Source organism: Ictalurus furcatus, chromosome 17 (genome assembly GCF_023375685.1).
Source record: "Ictalurus furcatus strain D&B chromosome 17, Billie_1.0, whole genome shotgun sequence".
Lineage (NCBI taxonomy): Eukaryota > Metazoa > Chordata > Actinopteri > Siluriformes > Ictaluridae > Ictalurus > Ictalurus furcatus.
In genome coordinates this window covers 20,714,383-20,736,660 of record NC_071271.1, presented here as the reverse complement: position 1 = coordinate 20,736,660, position 22,278 = coordinate 20,714,383, and the positions used below count along the sequence as shown (strand labels likewise).

Here is a 22,278-nt window from a genome sequence, read left to right as displayed (position 1 = left end):
CCTTACACGGTGGATCAAGTCATCATTTGGATCAAGTTGTTGGATAGACACACCGATCAGCCATAACATTAAAAAGACTGACATGTGCTCTAGCAAAATGGACACATTCCTAATCTGTTCCGCTTGTAATCATATAATGGCTGTCAAAATGTCCTTCGATTGATCATTTTGTCCATCCTTTTTCTATCAACAAATGAATGGTGAAAATGAATGATTTACCTTTAATTTAATCATATAGAACAAGTTAAACTATTACTAATTTTCACAGTGATGATTCCCTTTGGTCAGCCTATGAGCCCTCTTTCAATCCCCAAATGTCAGCATTTGTTTTGCTGCTTGTGCACGGGTCACTGTATCTCTCACTCCATGTGTGAGTGCATGTGTTGATGTTCACTGTTTGATTAACTTCTCATGAACACACAAACACAGTCCAGCAACTTATGAATGTAGGAATATGGTTTTCAAATGAATATGCAGTCTTTGCATGGTAATTGCAACATTTACTTCAAAACATACTTCAAGTGTAAATATGGCATAGCACATAGTGCTTAATCCTTGTGCAGCCCTCTCTTTTTGCTGGCTGGATAACACATGGTGAACAAAATCTTTGTGTGTGTGTTAATGTACTTTCTGCATTTGGTACATGTAGGAAGTGTTTGTGCTCTTTGTTGTTACGAAGCCCTGGCAATGCTTACTAATGTAAGCTAGCTTAATATAAATAAAATTACAAATAAGATAATAAAATGTCTTACCTAGTGCTAGATAGCTTGTCAGCACTGCCAGGGTTGCATGATGTGCCAAATATCACATAGCCACTGTTGTACCTCTTTATGGTAGTATGTTACAGTATAGTACTACCATGGTTTTTTCTATGTGATGCAGTGTTCTTGGTTCAAACCCAAGCCCAAGTTACTGTACCATCTGTGTAGGGATGGGCGATATGGACTTAAAATTATACTGCAATATTTTCTGGTATTTATTGCAATAATGATATCAGTGACAATATAAATATATTACCATTCACCACTGTTTTTGGCTAAAAGTGACAGCTGCATGCAGTCTTGAGAGCCACATCTTTATCGTTATTATCGCGGGAAGACTAATTCTTATTGTGGGGAGAATTTCGACCGGTATATCGCAAATGATTAAGATATCGCCCATCCCTACATCTGTGTGGAGTTTCTCATGTTTTGTTAGAGTGAAATAAAGATGACATTCCTCTAGTCTCTTGCGTAATTTTGGAGCAGCAGGAAGGAAGTGTAGAAATGGGGGTTTGAAAAGCAACACAACATGTCAGAAAGACCTTGCTTAGCTTGCTAACACATTGGCAATAACGGTAGATTTCCATTTTGACATTGTTGTATTTTAACTCCATTTTTCTCACAAGTGACTCCTTCTTTCAAGCGTCACATAGCACTGGTTTTGGCTGAATTACACAGGTAAAATAGTAGCAGTACTACTACTACTACTACTACTACTACTACTACTACTACTACTACTAATAATAATAATAGTAAATGCCCTTTGTTCTAAGTAACTAACACATGCAGCATCTCCTCTGAATGACATGAGAGTCAGTGTTGACTGAACCCAGCAGGCACCGCCATTCTCACTGTCTGTTTGATTAGCTTTATTTTGATTTGTCACAGCTGCAACAGGATACTATTACTCTATGAAATTAACATCAACAGCCTGCACCCATGCTCATTAAGTAGTGCACATGTTGTGTGCAGTCATTCAAGATGGTGAAGGTTTACCTGTGCATTAAGCTATGTCAGCCAGCTGGCTAAAAACACACTAGCCTGATTGCAACCTGCTTTTAGAATACTGTATATGAACAGCTATCAATATGAGTTATTTTCCTTTGTTGATGATTTAGTAATAATTGTACTACATAACTAATATGGCAAAGTTATAAAAAAAAACAAAAAACAAAAAAAACTGGAAACACCCAAACATTCTGTAGCTATTTAATTTGATATTATATAAATTACTGAATGTCCATTAATGTTAAATAGCTAAATATTTCCATAAATTAACTGAACCAAGAGTAATAGGCCGCATTTACACTACATGGTTCAAGTGTCCAAATTCCCATTTTTCCTCCCATGTGGCACAGATCGGATGTTCATGAACGTGTAAGCAGGAAAAAAGGACATAGATTCTGATCTTCTCGGATCCGTTTCAGGCCTCATTCATATGTGGGAATGAATCTGATATCAATCAGATACGTACATTTGCGTCTGCCATGTAAGTGGACAGATCAGATATTCCCCTGTCAATGTGAATCTACGTCAGTAAAAAAGCAATGGCGGTGAATAACGTCAACTCAGGTGGACACCAACCACGAAAACACATCTCTCAACAAGGGAGAGAAAACACATCTCTCAACATCTCTCTCTTCTTTTTTTCTCTGCAGTAAGAGGCTGGTGTTTTGCTTACTTTTAAATATGGTGCGGAAAGTAAAAGCTTGTATTAATTATAAATTATTTAATACAAATTTAACTCAATTATAAATCTTGCTTGGTAGCACTACCTGTATTGTTCTCCACTTGATATATTACTTTGCTTGTATTTCCTCATTTGTAAGTTGCTGTGGATAAAATCGTCTGTTAAATGAATAACTGTAAATATTTATATTGTCATCTGTGTCCATTGCAAATTGTGCCGTTTTTACTTGCTTTTCGGCCTAAGTTTCCGGGGACGTCTACCTTATGCTGTTTCACGAAGGGTCATCAAAAAATCTTATATAGTCAACAAATCAGAATTGGGCATCAAGACCTGCAGTTTAAATGCAGCCATATATGAGTCCTCTCTGTATCTGTAGCTTTTTTCAATTTTCTGATGATTGCTGTTTTGCACTTAAGTAATGTTAACTGCTTCTTACTAAGGGTGCTTTACAAATAGAAAAGCTAACTTTCTGTTATGGCAAACCATAATAATTAATATTATTTACTTATTTATTTAGGGGGGGCATGGTGGCTTAGTGGTTAGCGTGTTTGCCTGCAACCCAGTAAGGAGAAGCAGTACAGTAAATGGATGGATTCATTTATTATGCACTAAATTACCTGCACAAATAAAAAAAGCCATACTTTTGCTCAGTGTGACAAAGTAGCTTCAATGTAGTAAGCTACTTTTTCTTAGTGTAGCTAATTACATTATCAAAAATATAGCTTGGCTATAGCTTAGCACCATTGACTTGTGGAGATTGTAGCTAAAAGCAGTTACTGTTGCTAAGTAGCTTCCCCACCCAACACTAATTCTCCCTGAGTATTTCAGGATTAGAAGTACTTTGCATTTTTGATAACCTGTGTAAGTCGTTATTACAGAAACAACAAAGTACATATGTATATTAATATAAACCTGTGTTTAAAACTGCAGCTAGAGCTATTAAAAAAATCAACACCTTTTAACCAATCAGAATAGAGAATTCAAAGCACTGTGCTATGCTTCTTAATAACCAAAGTTACTCAATAATCATATGCAGACAAATTCTACAAAAACACCCAAGGCATGATTGTGACATGATTTACATTGTGACACTTTAAATTAGTGCATTTTTTTTTTGTGAGAATGAGGTTCACATTACAGCCAGTGTTAAGAACATATGCTGTATGTTTTAGTTGTTTAATAAAATAAAATATATGCACGCATTAGGCAGTTGGTGTATATCAGTATCATGCTAGATATAGTGATAGACCACCATGTTAATATGTCCTCATGGTCCTAGGTTGGACTGAGCCATATGCCATAATGTGTTCTGCAGGAGCGTTAAATGCCTTGACATAAACCATGAAGAACCAAATCAATCCATTAATTGATTCCTAGGAAATGAAAGCTAAACTAAAGTTGTTTGCCTTTTTTTTTTGCTTTTCAATTTATTTGGCCGATATTTAACCTTGTTACTAAGGCATTTTTCAGGCATGTGACACCCATAACACAAAGACATTACCGGACAATGAACATTTCAACCCATAATTGCTTGTCTTCATTTGGCACATACTGCATGTATGTGTGTTCTGCGCACTGAAATATGCCACAACTCGGCAAATGTTGACACACAATGGTGGATATTCAGGCCGCTAGTAGAGTCGCGCAACAAGTGGAGTCGGGGGTGGTTCTGAAACCCTTCAGGCGGGGTCACATTCTCATCATAGACCCACGCACTCCACAGATTCCTGTTTATATTTGCATTTGACTGAAATCCACAGAAATGTTTGTCTCAAGCAATTTCAAAGGCACTTTCAAGGGCTTCACTTTTTTTCCCCCACACTTGGAAAATCTGAACCATTATTTTTCATACAGAGAATTGTGAATGCTTTTCTCAAAGATGGACTAATTATTTTAAGTATATTTTAAGTATATTAAGCATATAATTATACCATTTAACCTCTTTTCCACTGGTTTAAGAGTCCACCAGTGAGCGTTTATTAATCAACAGAAGTTTTGGATTTCAAAGCATATTTTTCATTAAAAGTCAAATCGTTTAGCATCTTAAACAGCACTGGGACAATTGCATGCAAGAACTACATGAACTACAGCTACATGCCAGATTAAAAATGCAATCATTTCAGATGAACAATGTAAATCCCATCTCATTGTAACTGAGTGAAATAGTTTGTTCCATTTCTTTTCTCAGACTATTGGATCAGGTGCCACAGCAGCTAAGTTGCCAGCTCACAGTTTCAGGGTCCACAGTTTAATGCTGAGCTCAGATCTCTGTCTGTATGTAGTTTCACATTTTCTCCTCATGTCCATGTGAGTTTCCGTTGGGTTCTCTGGTTTCCTCTCTTAAACATACTTGTAGTTAAATATCCCATAGGTGTTGCACTGCAATGGACTGGCATCCCCAAGATGGTGTATTGTACACACACCTTGTATGGATAGCTCCAGACCCACCATGACCCTGATCAAGTTAAAGTGCTTACTTAAGATGAATAGATGAAAAAAAAAACCTGTTTGTTCATCAGTGTGGTATTAATTGAGCTGTTTTCTTCAAATAACTTTTCTTCTCACATTCCTGACGTCTTACTTTAATGGTGGTCCTGTAAATAACTTGCTTGAATCAGCACCATGATAATAGAAAAAGGGCTATCAGTCATACAAAGTATTTAAATTATGTATGTACAAAATGCATGCTCCCAAGGGGCACTGCTGAGGTGTGTGTACCAGTCCTCAAGGGAAGAAATCAACTGTTCCCTTAGAGGAAAGTCTGAGGACAAGAGGTCTTGCTGTTATAATTCCTAAAGAGTACATGCTATTGTCGTCATGCCTCTATTTGAAAAATGACCATGGAAATTTTTGCATGCAACTGCAGAATTTAGTGGTCAAAAGAGTGTTTTTATCTACTTTTTATGCAGAGAGCTTAGAAAGGAGGCAGAACCCAGTCAAATTACAGTATAGATCTGAGAAGTTGAGGAGGCTGAGTCCCTTATGTGGATATCTTAAAAGTATGGCCAGGGCCTTTAACACACCACTACCCTAGAAGGAGTGTGATTCATTTATATTACCAGAGGTGACACAGTAGAAGTTTGAATGCTCTATTATACTAAATCAACTCAGTTTCATGTGGAATCAAGATCTAAGCTAATTGTTGATGGAACTAATAGATTAAGCAATGATTACTACTGCTGATCAATTGCTTTCAGTGTATTTTATTCTACTAAACCAGTTTTAATTGAATAGATCCATGTGGACATCTCATCTATGTAAACATTAAAAGATGGCATTGGCTTTCTTTCAGCATTTGCACACTTAGAGCCACTAACAAAAGCAATTCATAATGCCCATTAGCCAGCATACATCCAGGTTGCCGATTTTCATTCTCACAAGCTAGTTAAACTTGTGTTAACAGGCCAGTTGAGGACATGTAATGCTTAAGCAAATAGTAATGTAAAACAGCATTAATGTGTTGATGAATCAATGCTAACAGCAGTCTTGATCAGCCAATCCTAATTTTCCCAACTTATTCTGTCATGACCTGCAAATTCACAAGAAGATGGCTGTCCTTGATCTGCCAGTGAAACACTTTGATGTAGTTTAATTATTTTAATGGATGTACCATAACTTGGCTAGCTAGTTTGTTGACCTACTTTCTGCATCTCATGACTGATGCTTTACATGCAAATGGGCCAATTAGCTGCAAGATGAGTGATTTCATCTGAAGTGATTCATCAATTTGAAAGATCAAATAATAGTAAATCCAATTTTTGCTTGCAAGCAGTGACGTATTTTCACTTGGAGTGATATGAAATTGTTCTACAAGTTCAAAATGAAAATGGGATTGGTTGATTCCATGTAAGGACTTGCAAAGTCCTAACTATTAGATGAGCTTGCTTTGCTGTATTTACTTAATCAACACCATCTCATTTACTTTTGCACTTCTAGAATTTAACCTTTTCATTTTCAGGCAATACTATAATGAGAATTACTAAAGTACTTGAAGAGAACAAGGCTCTAAAGGTCCTTCTCTGGTACTTGTACTACTGTATACAGTGGGGGAAATAAGTATTGAACACGTCAACTTTTTTTTTCAGTAAATATATTTCCAATGAGGTTATGAGGTCCCATGAAATTTTCCCCAGACATCAGTATTAACTCAAGAAATCTGGAAATATTAAAGAATTCCCAACATTGAAGTCCATAAATAGTGGTATGTGTAATAAAGCGGAATGACACAGGAAAAAAGTATTGAACATGCTAAGAAAAAGCAGTTCTCTAAGGCAAGGAACCAGCTGAAATCTTTAAGTAATTATCCATCCCATTTGTTTAAATTAATATCAGCTGGGTTAGTAAATTGATGGTCTATAAAAAGGCTTTTCATTACTGAGGTGTCACACAAGAAACATCTCATGATGGGTAAATGCAAAGAGCTCTCCCAAGACTTTGCAATCTTATTGTTCCAAAACATATTCATGGAATCTGATGCAAACCTATTTCAAAACTTCTGAATCCTCCACTAAGCACCATTGGTGCCATTATCCGCAAGTGGAAGCAACATCACTCCGTCATCAACCGGCCACACACAGGAGCTTGTAAGATTTCTGAGCAGGGAGTCAGAAGAATAGTCAGTGAAGTATCCCAAGAGCCAAGGACCACTCGGAAAGAGCTCCAGAAACACTTGGAGGCAGCAGGTGCCATTGTCACAGAGAAAACAATAGGCAATGCACTCCACTGCTCACACTCACCCTGCTAGACTCCATTACTAAAGAAAAGGCATGTCGAAGCTTGTTTAAAGTTTGCTACAAGTCATTTGGACATTGGTTCAAGTCCTCCTGGGAAGTTTGTATTTGAGTTGGGAAGTCGTAACTATGATGTCAGGTCACTTTGGTAGGATCAAGATGGCGATGTACCTTTTCTTAATTAACTACAAAAAATACAGCGTGTTTTTAACTCTGCTTCTAGAAAATTAAAAACAATGGATGCACCTCAGGTGTGTTTTGCTTTTTTATGTCTTTAATCAATTCATGAAGCCACTGTAAACTTTATTGTTACATATTATATCGTAATTGTACAATGCTATCGTATTTTGTGCAGGACATTAGCTTGTTTTATTGTAAGTAAAAAAGCCTGACAAAGACATGTTGAACAATTTGCTTGTATTTCAATAGCTTGCTGCATATACCAAACACATAATGACTGAAATCATTAAACATTACATTGCAACAAATTTACCATCAATTACAGACATTGCATCCATTGATTCCACCATGTTTTCTTACTGACATGCCCCCAACTTGGAAACTCTGAGCTCTCATAAATATGGCTTTATGGTGGCATTCAACTTGTAAATGTGATCTTTCTGACATGACGAACGCACCATTAGTCCTACAAAATGTAACAAGAGACCAAATAATGTCAGATGCCATTGTAAGGTCTTCATTAAATTTGGAACCTATTTTTGGTACATTCCTTTAGTGCCTTTGTTGAGTGCTCATGTTCTCTGCTGTGTGGTCCAGTTAAAACCATCAATATTTGAACAGTCTCATTACACTATGCAATTCTAGAACTGTCTTGGAAAAATCCTCATCTAATATTAACCTTCATGTGCTTGGAATTTTGGTTTCTGTCCTGGGAAATTATGGCTTACAAAATATGTGCTGTTTAATTAACTCCTGCAAACAAATCTGGTATAAAGGATTGTCTTGTATAATAAAGCCCTTTGGATGTTTGCATTGAACTGAAGCTTAAAGCAGCAGAACAACAACAACAATTTGATCTGCATTTATGAGCCACCAGATTGACTCGTTCTGATTCCTGTGTTTGTCAAGAAATGGCTGTTTTATGTGTCCTAGATAACTGATAGAGAGAGGCTTGAGTGGGATGGTTTGAATAAGGCTGACAGACGGACAGTTTAGCACATTAGTGTATCTCTCAGTAGACACATCAGGCTCCGTATATGTATGACTCTATTTGATTTCTGTCAATCACACTGGCATGCACACAGTCACTTAGTAATGAATAAAAACACCAGGCAAGCTGAATAATAAATTATGAATAATGGCAGGTGTAATATATAAACAGGACATGCTATGTAGCCAGAAGCACTTCATAAACTAACGCATCTCGACATGAGTCAAGTGTTTTTCCATTCATTATGTTGCAACAATGTCTGAAGGCAAAACACCAGTATAACAGCCAGACACAGCTCTCGATTCTGCTCATTTCAATTACCAGTGCTGTGTTTTATTTTGTATCTAGTTGAATCATAGGCAGTATATTGAGTATGAGAATGAGATAATAAATTGACCAATTACCAAGTTTGGAACCAACTACCATTTGATTGTTTATTCAAAATAAGTGTTGCATAAACCAATGTAGATCTGAACAATATAACCCAGACATCAAACGGTATTTCAGATTACTTGATAGTCCAAATATATTATGGCGGGAAAAAATCATTTACCTTGCAATTTGTCCATAGCATTTGTTTCTTTGGAATCATCTTACTGAATGGGTTCTCCTGCAAAATTGGCATGTGTCAATTTCAGCCTGATACAATTCCACTTACACAATAAGATGAAAACACATCAACCAATAAAGCAAACCATTCATTTCCAGCCTCTTAACAGCCATCTTTTTCACACTAATGACTAATATTGTGCTCTATTTTGATCTACAATAGTAGTGTGAACCAATGTTTGTGTGCAAGCAAAATGCAAAACAGTCAAATTAATGTAGTTATACATTTGTATAATTTAGTAAGCTATTATTTAGCAACGATAACTATAAGAATGAAATGATTAAATGACACATTCGGTTTATTTATAGTGCATAACCTTTCTATAAAAAATCTCCCATCAACAGCAAAAGCACATAGAACAAATGACTAGATTGTGAAAATCACAATTCCCAGCTACATGAGTTCTGCCTGCTCTTGTTATTCATTCGGCACGTGCATTTGTTTGCTTTGCCATGTGCCTTTGTTTTGGTTTTGGTCCTATCTCCACCCGTGTCATGTCATTGGATTGTTCCCCAAGTGTATGCACCTGTTCTCTGTTTAGCCCTCAGTTAGCTTGTCTACTTATATCTTGCTGTTGCGTTGTTTCATTGTAAAGTCTTATCATCCATTTAGGGTCTGTAAGTCTAAGCCTTATTTTACAAGTCCTCTTTTCTTTCTTCTTTTTTCTTCTTCTTCCTTATGTTTTGGATTTTGATTATGGAATATACTAGTTTATGGATACTTACTTGTGTATGAATCATGCTATGTATTCTGCCAACATGTCATGGATTGACCATGTGGCCTTTTGCTCTCTCAATGTTCAACATGTGTGTTCTGAGATGCTTTTTTGCTCAGCATGAAAGAGTGGTTATTTGAGGTACTGTATCAGAACTCAATCTGATGTATGAGATGAACCTTGGGGTGTATGGTGGCTTAGTGGTTAGCACTTTTGTCTTGCACCTCCTGGGTTGGTTTCACAGTAAAATGCCTAGTGTTGAATTAACACCCAGAGTGTTTATTTGAGTCCAATGAACTTATATAAACACTGTAGGGTGTGAATTCAACACTGTGGGTCTTAAATCAACACTTGTGATGTTGGGGGTGTTTCTTACAGGTACTCTGGTTTCCTCCCCCAGTCCAAAGACATGCGTTCTAGAGTGATTGGCATTTCCAAATTGTCTGTAGCGTGTGCATGGGTGTGTGGGATTGTGCCCTGCAATAGATTGGCACCCTGTCCAGGGTGTGCCCTGAGTTAGCTGGGATAGGCTCCAGGATCTATGTAGGATAAGTGGTATGGAAAATGGATGGATGGATGTGAACATTAACAGAAACACTTGATCTGTATCTGCCTGATTTTATGCATTGCACTGCTGCTATCGATTGGCTGATTAGATAATTGCATGAATGAGCAGTACAGGTGTTCCTAATAAAGTGGATGGTGAGTGTATACCCTTATAGACACACATAATGGAAGAAACAAATGCCATTGTGCAAGGCAAAATCCTCCATTGACATGCTTCTAGTTACTGACAGCTGTTCTGCACATCTGCTCCACAAATCCCAATTAGCAGTTGATTTCAGTTGCCAGTGTTATGTTATTGTGCATATTTTTAAACTTCTACTCATCAATGCCATTCCTGTTTACTGTGTTTGACCTGTCGGTAAGATTAAAGCATTGAGCATTTGCATTGTGGTGTCAGCCTGGTTTTTACATTAAGTGTCTGTGACTGACTGACTGCCAAGGGAAACTTCCTTACACAACAATATGACATAAAAATAGCCCACTGTGTTAACTGGAAAAAATGTCCAAGCTACTGGGGGGTGGGGGGTAATAGAACTCGGCCGTCCTCTACGCCCCTTCTGCAAATCTGTTTATGGAAATGTTTACCTTCAGATTAGGGTTCTGTTCAAATACTTTATTTAACAAGCCCTCCTCAACTTGCCCTTGCTATTTGATGAAATATCCTTCTATTATACCATCAGATTTACTGAATTTAAATGTAAACAGGAGCAAGAAAGTAGTTACTATCAAATCATGTCAAAGTAAACGGTCTGTACAAGTTAGCATGAAACCTTGGGATTTTCTGACATGGACGTTATGCACATCCAAGCAGAGAAGTTGACAAAGACATTTTCAACACAGATTTAGTTTGAGATAACACTCAAATGTGTGGCTTTAGTGTAAGCTTTGAGATTGTACTTGATCACTATTTACAGTACTATAGGTAAGGTTGTGGTGTAAACTTTGATGGGTATTTATTTTTGTGGAAAGATTGAAATAATACATCAACTACTTGATGTAAGAATTTAGAGTAACAGAGTGGTAATGTATGGACATATCCTATTGAATTTCACTGTCTGGTAACAGGATTTGCTTGTTAAATGTGTAAGTAAACAGGGTGAAAAAGTGATGTCAAGTAGTAATTTGGAATAACAATAAGGACAAAGACATTATTGCGTTATTACATGACATTAATTTAAATCATTGTAATACTTCAAAGACAGGCAATCAGGAGGCGGAACATAAATGTAATATTTAATCATAAACAGAACACAGCAGAAACATAAACAGAAAGTGCGCATGCATCTCTCTCTTTCTTGCGCTCTCTCTGTCTCTCTCTCTCTCTCTCTCTCTTTCTCTCCCCCCTTCTCTGGTGCTTCCAACCATGCCTCTATCGAGCTCTCCCACTGATTAGCAGTGTTGGGTAAGTTACTTAAAAAAAGTAGTCCACTACTGATTACTACTTTTTAAATTGTAATTTGATTACTTTACTGATTACTGCATGTAATCACGTTACTAACTACTTTACTTTCACATTACTTTCAAAGCCTATCAGACCTACAAAAATACACTACAAAGTGAAACTCCTAGTTCTTTCAGTAATTTTAGCATGCCTCGATGTATGACCTGATCAGTAAAGGCCGGATTTATCATAAAACGTGCCTAGGGTGTCATCACTGTTTGTAGGACTATAAGACTGATGAAATATAAAACCTTTCTAACTGGGTTAGTTTGGTGTCTCTAGCCAAGGGGAGGCACAGCCATGTTATCACTGTATGGGTTTAGCTGCTACAGTGCCATACAAAGTATATTATCTTTCCTTATGCTCTGCTCATATCATGTTCACATAAACTGGAATTCCTATAGACATTTACACGCCTTATTTTTCTGCTCAGCATCAGAGGAGGTCACTGTTTTCAGCTTCAGCCCCTTTACTGGTTAAAAAAAAAAAAAAATCACCATGTATCCATTTTTCTTCACACTGACCGTGAGCTATCGTTTAGCAGAATTGAGAGCTGTCAGCCAATAAGACACAAGTGTTTCCACTTATTTTCCTATAAACCCTGTCTGATTGATCTCGCCTCCTTTCACTGAAGATATAAAATTACAGGCGGTCTTCTTTTACTGACGTTCAGTTACTTGGTAACAAACTGCTCCAAGTGGAGATTTATTCAGGGCAAAATCTTTGGGCCAAAACTTGATTTATTTTAAAAATGCATTTTACTTAATATTGTTTTCTTAATGATAAATTTGTAACACAAGTAGCAATTTTATCGACATCAGTAACTGTATTCAAATTACGTACATTTAAAATGTAATGTGTTACATTACTGTGTTATCGGAAAAAGTAATTAGGTTACTTTAACGCTTTACACCCAACTCTGCTGACTCTTCACAGCCTGGCCTCTCCATTCTCCTTGTCCCACTCCTCCGTGGCCCGATTCAGGCTTCCAGCCTGATATACACCCCCTTCTATCCTTTCTACCCAAAACTATGTCCTTTGGCTGACCAAATATAAACTTAATATTTAATCATAAACAGAGCATAAAACACACAAAAACACACAAACAGAACTCAAACATAAAGCACACATTCATCTCTCTCTTCCCCTCTGGTGTGTCCAGTCGCTCCTGTATCGCTCTCTCCCACATTAGATTAGATTAGACAACTCTGTTCCAGGTGTGCATCCTCACAGCCTGGCCCCACCCTCCTTCTCATCATGATAGTTATTTCCTATTAACTAATAGTACATCTGACTAAATGAGAAAAATACAATTATTATGCATACAACACTTAACTACCTTAAATATAATTCTCTTTTACTGCAACTGGTGTTAAGATTCCATGCTTTTCACTGGTTTTATCAGAGGATCTTAGAATCTGTATTGTTTTTATCTATCAAATTAATATAATTATACCGTACCTACTTTTAACAAGACCCAATTATGAAAAAGAAACACAGCTTTCTTGAAATATATTACTGAACTGAAAAAAAAAGTAGTTTAGTGAAGAATAAGGTACAGTGAATTACAGTTGATGTTTATAAGGTGCATGATGACATAAGATACTTTTATTTTTAAATATATATATATATATATATATATATATATATATATATATATATATATATATATATATAAGCTATGGTTAATTAATATGAGGCTCGGTTTGAGGCTGATTTTGTGCAGACAGAACGTTCATGATTCTTGTCACTTTCTGATTTCAAAGCTAGTTGAATGTAGCGTTGGAGATTGTACTGCAATGCGGGATTAAAGTAAAGTACGGATTAAAGAGGTCTGTTAATTGGCTGGAGAGTGTGGAAAATGTGTTCTGAAGTAAGAAGTGAAGTGTTTGTTCAGTCTCAAATTTAAATATGAGATAATTAGTGAAATTTCCTAATTTTGTTTCTTGGCCCAATGGATATATCGCTTTTCAAATTGAGTAATGACAGACAGCTATGTTTTTCCAAATGTGGATTAAAGCTGTGCGCGTGTGCTCATTGGACGATCGCACATGCCAGATGGTGAAATAGTAAATACAACTTCAGTCTGTTCAGATGCCTGTCAGTAGACGCCCACAAAATGGGAAAAGTTCCAAAGGATTCTCATTCTGTGTTTGAACTTCTTGCAATTATGTGGAATGAAATTCATTAGGTGTGTTTATTTTTTTTTTCTTACACATTTAAATTTTACATTTACTGTTACCTATAGTGTGACTCCAACCCACCAAAACATATTTTTGTATCAGTTGTCCAGAAATAACTCTGATAAAAGAGAGCAAAAAAAGTAGTCTGTAAAAATACAACACATGCAAATGAAATGTTGGGATATACATTATATGGCCAAACTTTTGTGGACACCTGACCATATGTGGTTCTTCCACAAACTGTTGCCACAACGTTGGAAGCACACAACTGTATAGAATGTCTTTTTGTATGCTGTGGCAAAGATTTCCCTTCACTGAAACTAAGGGGCCCGAACCTGTTCCAGCATGACAAGGCCCCCATGCGCAAATTGAGGTCCATAAAGACATGGCTTGCCAAGGCTGGAAAGAGAAAAACTAGAGTGACCTGCACATAGCCCTGACCTCAGCCCCACTGAATGAACTGGATGAACTCCAGGCCTCCTCACCTGACACCAGTGCCTGACCTCACTAATGCTCTTGTGGCTGAATTGGCAAATCACCACTGCCACTCTCAAATGTCTAGTGGAAGCCTTCCCAGAAGTTATTGTAACAGCAAATAAGGGACTAAATCTGGAATGGACTGTTCAAAAAGTACATATGGGTGCGATGGTCAGGTGTCCACAATCTTTTGAGCATATAATGTATATCCCAACATTTCTTTTGCATTCATCCAGAATCTCCAGTTTCCCACTCAGGTGTTCGAGTGAAATTTCTCAGTTTTCAACATGCCTTGAATGCAGCAATAGTCCTCGGAAATTACCTTGCCCATTAACAACGCGTAAGGAAATGCAGTGGTAGCTCAGTGCCTAAGGCATTGGGCTACTGAGCAGAAGGTTATGAGTTCAAACCCCAGCACTGACAAACTGCCACTGTTGTGCTTTTGAGCAAGGCCCTTAACTATCAACTGCTCAGATGTATAAATGAAAAGTAAGTCCCTCTGGATAAGGGCATCTGCTAAATGTAAATGAAAAACTATTTGTTGTCAGCTAATGTATAGGACAGGAAAGACTAAGCCAGCTATAGGATGTGTATGTCCCTGGAATGTGACCTTTTTAAAGCCAGGGATTTCAAACACCTATAAAAATATATGAAATAAAAAAAGATGTACTGGTAAGGCACACTAAGCTCCAAAGCCCCAAAGTCCTGTGTGGTCTTAATCCAGACATGCCAGCTAAATATATAATATACAGTATATAAACCAGTGGTTTATCTACAGAGACACAAATGATTAGAATTTTTTCACTATATATTTAACAGTTATAGAAGAGAAATGATTTACAATCACACAATCCTGTGTCACCCACATGAGGACAGGTTCCCTCTTGAGTCTGGTTCCTCCCCAAGGTTTTTCCCTTCTATCATCTCAGGGAGTTTTTCCTTGTCACCAGCACCCCTGGCTTGTTCAAATTTATGAATATAAAATATATACCAGGAATTTATATATTTCTGAAAATGTTAAAGCCCTTAATAAAGGATAACCTCAATGATATTGATCAAATTAATAACCAAACAAACTACATTATGAATCTTCCATTTAAAAAAAAAAAAAAAGAAAGAAAAAGTAATGGAAACCATGAATGGCGTCCTAATGATGAGGTCAGAGCTTGAATGCGGGTCAGCACACCAGTGTAGGTCTATTGTGCTGTAACTGTATTACTGGGTGTTAACTGCCTGTAATAAAATGTTATGTGGTTTCAGGACATTGAACAAACACTACTTTCATGTCAGTTTCAATTACACACATGTACCAAGTGTCTGAATCCAGATGTTTCTGAATTGTTGGTAACATAACAGGTTCACACACACGGACACACTTTCAACAATGTCAGTTTATCACATCGCTGTAAGAGTTTGTAGCAAATTAGCTCTGTATCCTAATCTCTAAGGATGCTTGTTCTAATCTACTTAAAGACTTTAAAAGTTTATCTATTTTTAGTCTAATATCCACCAGGGAAATAACACACCACATATGGCATGGTGATTCTTATTAGATGAGCAAATTGCCAGCTATGACAGTGCTTGGGACTTTTTCTGTCATTATATTAGCAAGGAAATTCAGGTTATAAATCCTGTAAATATTAACAAAGTGCACTGAAGTCTGGGGTTTATTTAAAAGCATGGGTAAGCAGCTTAAACACTATTGCTCATGCAGTATTGTACAATCCCACAAGTTCTGTGTAATGAGTATTGATGCTGGTAATTGTTATACAAACATGAAATTAGTGCTTAGTTAATATCAAGCAAAATGACTAAAACTGTCTAAATATGTTTTATTGAAATGCATGACAGATGACATGCCTGCCAAATTAGTAAATTATATAAATACAAATAACACAGTACATTACAAAACTACAATTTGCAGAGAATCAGGCCACAAACACAACACTTGTCAGAGTTTTTATTTCCCATCTTTCTCCTCCATTGCTCCGCTTTTTAATTGCTGTCTCACTGCTCAGATTAATTACCACCATTTATTTATTTATTTATTTATTTATTTATTTATTTATTTTTTTTAAATATGTCAAATTAATCTAATGGTCCTTGTATGAGTATTTGACTATAATCTTTTGAGCAAAGCCATGCTGTACTGACACCCAGAGAAAAATTAAAATTAAAAGCCTCAGAGAAATAGCTAAAAAGAAAGGATGCTTGAGACAGAATTATATTGGTTAGTAACTAGAAATAATCACCATTGGATTCTTTCCAAATCTGCAGCAAATTTTAAGAAAACAGGATTAGAGGCCCAGATGCAGCTCTTGCTTGAAAACCACAATGCCACACTCATTTAATGATAAACAGCAGACTGTCTACCAGTCAGGCATCACGCCAAAACGAGAAATGCTTACAAATTACGGTTATGGTTTGTGTAGAGTTCTGCACGTTCTCCCCGTGCCCATGTGGATTTCTTCCAGGTTCCAGGTTTCTTCTCATGCATGTAGGCAGACTGGTGATTTTAAACGAGTCCAGGTGTGGATGTGTGTGGGCTTGTGTGTGCAAGGTGCAGTGTGATGGACTGGCATCCCATCCACGGTGTATTATTGCCTTAGGCCCAGTGTTCCTGGGTTAGGCTCCAGATCCAATGTGACCCTGACCAGGATGAAGAGGTTACTGAAGATAAATGAATAAATGTTATAATACAATGTGGCATATTATTCCTTTTAATTATGTTTCTACTTTCAAATAAAGAGATGAAAGTTTAGAATGTTACTTTTTATTTCAGACTATTATATGTATGTAACCTCATATCTGATTACATGTAAAATGACAAATGTTCACAAACAGTGAAAAACTATGATCATTAAATAATACTGATCATCACACCTCATTATACAGTATACACAATAGAACGTGACATTCTATGATACAAGGTTTTTAGGAATGGTGTCATAACTACAATTAGAAAGTAGACTATTTTTACAAAGAACATTTTTTTAATGAAAAATGAATACATAATTACAGACCAGACATTGTAGTGTTTTTAATGCTTTAGTGCTTTTAATACTATTTGTTGTAGGCTTTTTTTCCCCATTTCACCTTTCATCGCCTATTAATTTTCTTATGTTATTGAGCTATTATCCTTTTCTAACTATTCATACAATGCCTCAGGTACTGTATGCTGAGAATTTTTTTTCCATGTACCTTTCCTTGTAATGTTATTTCCTTCCAATATTGTGTAACCAGTCTGGTATGAAGGATACCAGTACCAATACGGCATGTGAAAAGATAAGGGAATAAGATAAGGGTATAGAAATGACCGCATTGTTTACTTCCAGGAATCACACAGTTTGGCCCTGAAATGTTCACCTTCAACATGGCTTTTGTATCAGGCCATCCTCTCAGTTTTCCCAGACAACAATGTGACTACAGACCTCAAAGTACGAACTTGCAGAAACATAGACTGCTGTGTTAGTAACAAAATGTCAAAACCATTGAATTTTTTTAAAATCTTGTTTTTCAGTAGAGTATAGGTATGCAACATAGAGGTGTCTTTTGCAAACTTCTCAGTTACTCAGCTTTCAGACACAAAAAACAAAAATTTAAATATTCAATTTCAATAGTAATTTTTTGACCAATAATAATAATAATAATAATAATAATAATAATAATAATAATAGTCACCATTATACACAGTGCTGTGAAAAATTAGGAGATATACGCAAAAACAGAAGAAATTAGGATGGGTAAATCAGGAGATATATTTATTAGTGCCCTCCACTAATATTGGCACCCATGGTTTATATGAGCAAAGAAAGCTGTAAAGAATACTTTAACCTTTTTGTCTTTTGTTAAAAAAAAAAAAAAAAAAAACACAAACATACTCTGTGCTCATGGATATCAAACAATTGCAAATACAACACAGGTTTATCAAAAAAAAAAACCTTTGTTAAATATAGGTGTGCAACAATTATTGGCACCCCTATGAATTCATATGAGAAAAATTTATTTGAAGTATATTCCCATTGATGTTTAATTTTTTTTAGTATACCTGGGTGACTAGGAACAGGGAATTGTTCAACCATGACTTCCTGTTTCACAGGGGTATAAATATGAGGTAACACATAGGCCAAACTCCCTTAGTCATTCATAACAATGGGTAAGATCAAGGAATGTAGCTGTGATGTGCGGGAATGTCATATCACAGCAAACCAATGACTACATTTCCCATCCTGCACTGCAGCCTACAAACATGGCCAACATAGACCGCAATTCCCAGAATATTCACCTTCATTCTAATCACACTCACCTGCATCCAATTCACAGCACGATCACAACCACAGTTTAAAAACACTTTCAATGCATTCACACTTTGCGAAGTATATGCTAAGGGGCATTTTCTTTCTGCCATTACCAAGCCTTGATACCTTGTTTGTTGAATCTGGTTTTGACTTTGTTCTTGTTTTCGACCTCTTCTTTTCGCGTTGCCTTGTTTGGAGTGTTTGCCTGATCACCTGACCTCTGCCTGTCTTTGTTTATTGATTTCTGCCTGGTCTTTTGGACTTGTACTTCTTGGATTAAACTATTAACCTGCACTTGCTTCCATCTCAGCCTCCAATACATGACAGGCAAAAGGTTGTTGAGCTTCACAAAATGGGTAGTGGCTATAGGAAAAAAGTGTGCTAATAATTGTTGAAATTTAATATATATATATATATATATATATATATATATATATATATATATATATATATATATAAACCTGTTTTATTTGCAACTGTTTATCTGTGAGAGCACAGTCTATTGTGAATTTTTTAACAAAAGGTTAAACAATAAAGACAATTTTCACAGCCTTCTTTACTGATTTACCAAGGGTGCCAATATTAGTGGAGGGTATATATAAATATATATATACTCTAACTAAAACGATCCATTTGTATCTATAACCTAAATTAACTTAGTCAGATATAATAAAGATAAAGAAGGAAAAAATATAGTAGTGATAAATGCTTTGTGTGATGCCACCCCAAGTACAGACCTATTAAAGCGTATTCTAGCATTTTGTGAGCTCTTAAACCAGCTCACCCCTCAGTTCAAAGGGCAAGTCTGAGCTCTTTCGGCGTCTGTACGTGATAGAATTGTTAACTCCACTTGCTGGGTCCAAATCAGCCGCACCAAGCCATCTACCCTGCTGGAGAAAACACAAGGAAGAAGAGTGGCAAGTTGAAGGAAAAGATTAGGCAGCATTTGCTTTACTTTAAATGTATTGTTGTTTGACATTTGAAGTCAGTTTATTAATATGTAACTTGCATGTTTTAATCATCGTGTACTATACTCTACATAGAGTAGTAAACTAATACATTTATTAGTCACCACATTGGACATGTCAACTAGTTAGGGTGCACTTTTTTGCCTTGATGAAATGCTAACACTTTCATATCATATTTTTAATTCTAGATGTGTGCATGACTTTTTCTTTTCAAATCCCAATCCCACCAACTCCTGAAGGATATCCTCCTGCAGTTACTTTGTTGTCCTTTAAAGCAAATGCCACACAGCTAGTTTACAGCGACGTATGCAAGCCCAAAGAGGCTGATAAAGACTCATTTTTGGATGCTACTGAATCCAAATTTAAACATAGTTGTTCAAATTCCGGGTCATTATCAGCCTGGACAAACTTCTCTGATGCTACTGTAGATGCATCCTCCATCCAAGTAAGGCCCAGTTATTGAGTAATAAGAAGGTTCTGTTGATGAACATGCATTTCTGTGCTGCGCCTTCTCACTTCCAGAATCAATCATTTCAGTTGACCCACAAGTGTATTTTTAAGAATTGGCATATTTTTTCAATTCAATTCAATTATTCAGTATATTTGCCTCAAAAAATATGATTTGGTAATGGTCCCAGTAATACCATTTGTACATTGAATGTATAAAACTTAAAAGTAATATTGTTGCAATATCATTTGGCTCTGAATCATTTCTAATGTACAATTCCACCATCTAACGAAATGCTGAGAAAGAGATTTAGCTTCAAGATGGCTTTACCCTGTAATGTCCATTTAAAGATAACAGAATGCCCTAAGTATCAGAAACCACATATGCAAAACTGAAATAATGAACAACTCAACATGCTTTGAGGTGTGTGTGTGTGTGTGTGTGTGTGTGTGAAGATTTATGCATGTAGTTTGTACAGTGTTAGCCTGAAGGGCCTATTTTTACCTTGCAAAACTAAAGAAGCAAGCTTTAGACACTAAACAAGTCTTGACCAATCAACTACATTTGAGGTAAGGGAATTATCCATATGTTCAAATAGCACTCTAACATGCTCCCACCAACTTCCATCACAATTTACTCTGGATTAAGTCCATACTAAAGGACCAATCGTATGCAGGTGAAATCACCTGAACATGCTAACAATGCTAATACCGAATTAGGGCTTGTGTGAATATCTACATATGGGACTACTTGACACTGAAATGTATTTTGAAATGAATGCTAGTTCAGACATACCTCATAATTGAATGCTGGAACCCGGCCTGATCCATCAGCTCTAAAATTCAGAGCTGTTGCAGGTGGGAGATTCGACCCAAAGAGATCCTGGTATGGCCCAAAGTCCCTGACTTCCTCATAATCGTGGCTGATGGGGTTTGTAATGTGTCTGCTATCTTTAGGGGGAAATTGCACATGCTAAATCGTTAAGCACATTTCACTTTTCCTGGACTGTTGAACATCCCACTAATAGTTGATAAACAAATGAAGATCTGAATAAACTAATGTGCTGAGTTCTTACCATGCTTCTCTGGTGTCTCCAGATGGGTATAAAGAGCAGAACTGTAGGCCTCAGTGGGGTAGTAATAGTGATCGCTCTAGGGTAAGAACATGATGGAACATAATCATCAGTAAATCAAATTTTTATCAACTATACATTTTACTAGCAAAATGCTGTTAAGCTTAGGGTGTTACTGCAACTCTAGTGTACAAGGGACATTCTTACAAAACACATGCATACTCTCAGCATTAGTATGAAGATTAAGTGATGATGTTAAGGCTGCGATATCACCAGTAAAAAATGTCACATCTATGGAATCATTCTTCCCATTTTCGGAAAAATGGGTTGTGTTTACTTATTTATTTGTTAAATATGTGTCATCTCTTCTAGTAATTCAGATAACAGAAAGAGAAGTAGCAGGTCTTGCACAAATGTTCAGCATCTAGTTTAACCCATAATTCTTATTGTCTAGTTTTCCGGACTTCTTTACTCTTTATGATCTGTGATTTGCTTCGTTTTTCATATCCCTTTGATTTAGAGCCTCAGCCAACATGTTTTCAAGTATCAAAAAAATGAGGAGTGATACTCATGATATGTGACTTAGTATACAGTACATGTTTTACACCGTGGTCATAAATTATGAAAATTTCTGATTGGCTGACAGGTGGGCATTAATTTCAGGTGCTGGGGCACCTAGGGCTGGTCAATGTTAGCCCTGCAAAAATACTCCTATAGCTTCCAGACATTTTGAATGTTGTCTGAATATTGTTATTTGAAATTTTTTAACCTGAACACAAGCACATGGTTTCAGCTTGGTTTGGACAGAAGAAAAAAAAGCTTGCAGGACAGACTATATACAACCCCAATTCTGAAAAAGTTGGGATAGTATGGAAAATGCAAAAAAATAAAGTCATTTGAATATTCAATTGACCATGTACTATATTGAAAACACACTGTTAATACATTATTTGATGTTTTATGATGTTTGTGAATTTAAATTATTTTTGAAAATAAACACTCATTTCAAATCTGATGAATGCATTCCACTCCAAAATATGTGGGACAGTTGATGGTTTACCACTGTGTAAAATCACTTTTTCTTCTAATAACACTTAATAAATGTTTGGGCACTGAAGACACCAATTGATAAAGTTCAGCAAGCGGA

The 22,278-nt window shown here is 36.4% G+C and overlaps 1 protein-coding gene and 1 long non-coding RNA gene across 2 annotated transcripts in view; one reads left to right on the top strand and one right to left on the bottom strand.

Annotated features, from left to right (window-relative positions):
* Positions 1–22,278, top strand: part of LOC128621513 (uncharacterized) — a 67,010-nt gene that overhangs the window by 12,563 nt on the left and 32,169 nt on the right. The gene's annotated exons all lie outside the window — the stretch shown is intronic.
* Positions 16,513–22,278, bottom strand: part of nphs1 (NPHS1 adhesion molecule, nephrin) — a 150,843-nt gene continuing 145,077 nt past the window's right edge. The window contains exons 27-30 of the mRNA XM_053647328.1: positions 21,135–21,210; positions 20,855–21,009; positions 19,428–19,533; positions 16,513–17,015 (exon numbers count right to left, since the gene is read on the bottom strand). Of these exons, the coding sequence (XP_053503303.1) occupies positions 16,951–17,015; positions 19,428–19,533; positions 20,855–21,009; positions 21,135–21,210 (402 nt within the window). The 3' untranslated portion in view covers positions 16,513–16,950. The remainder of the gene's footprint in view (positions 17,016–19,427; positions 19,534–20,854; positions 21,010–21,134; positions 21,211–22,278) is intronic.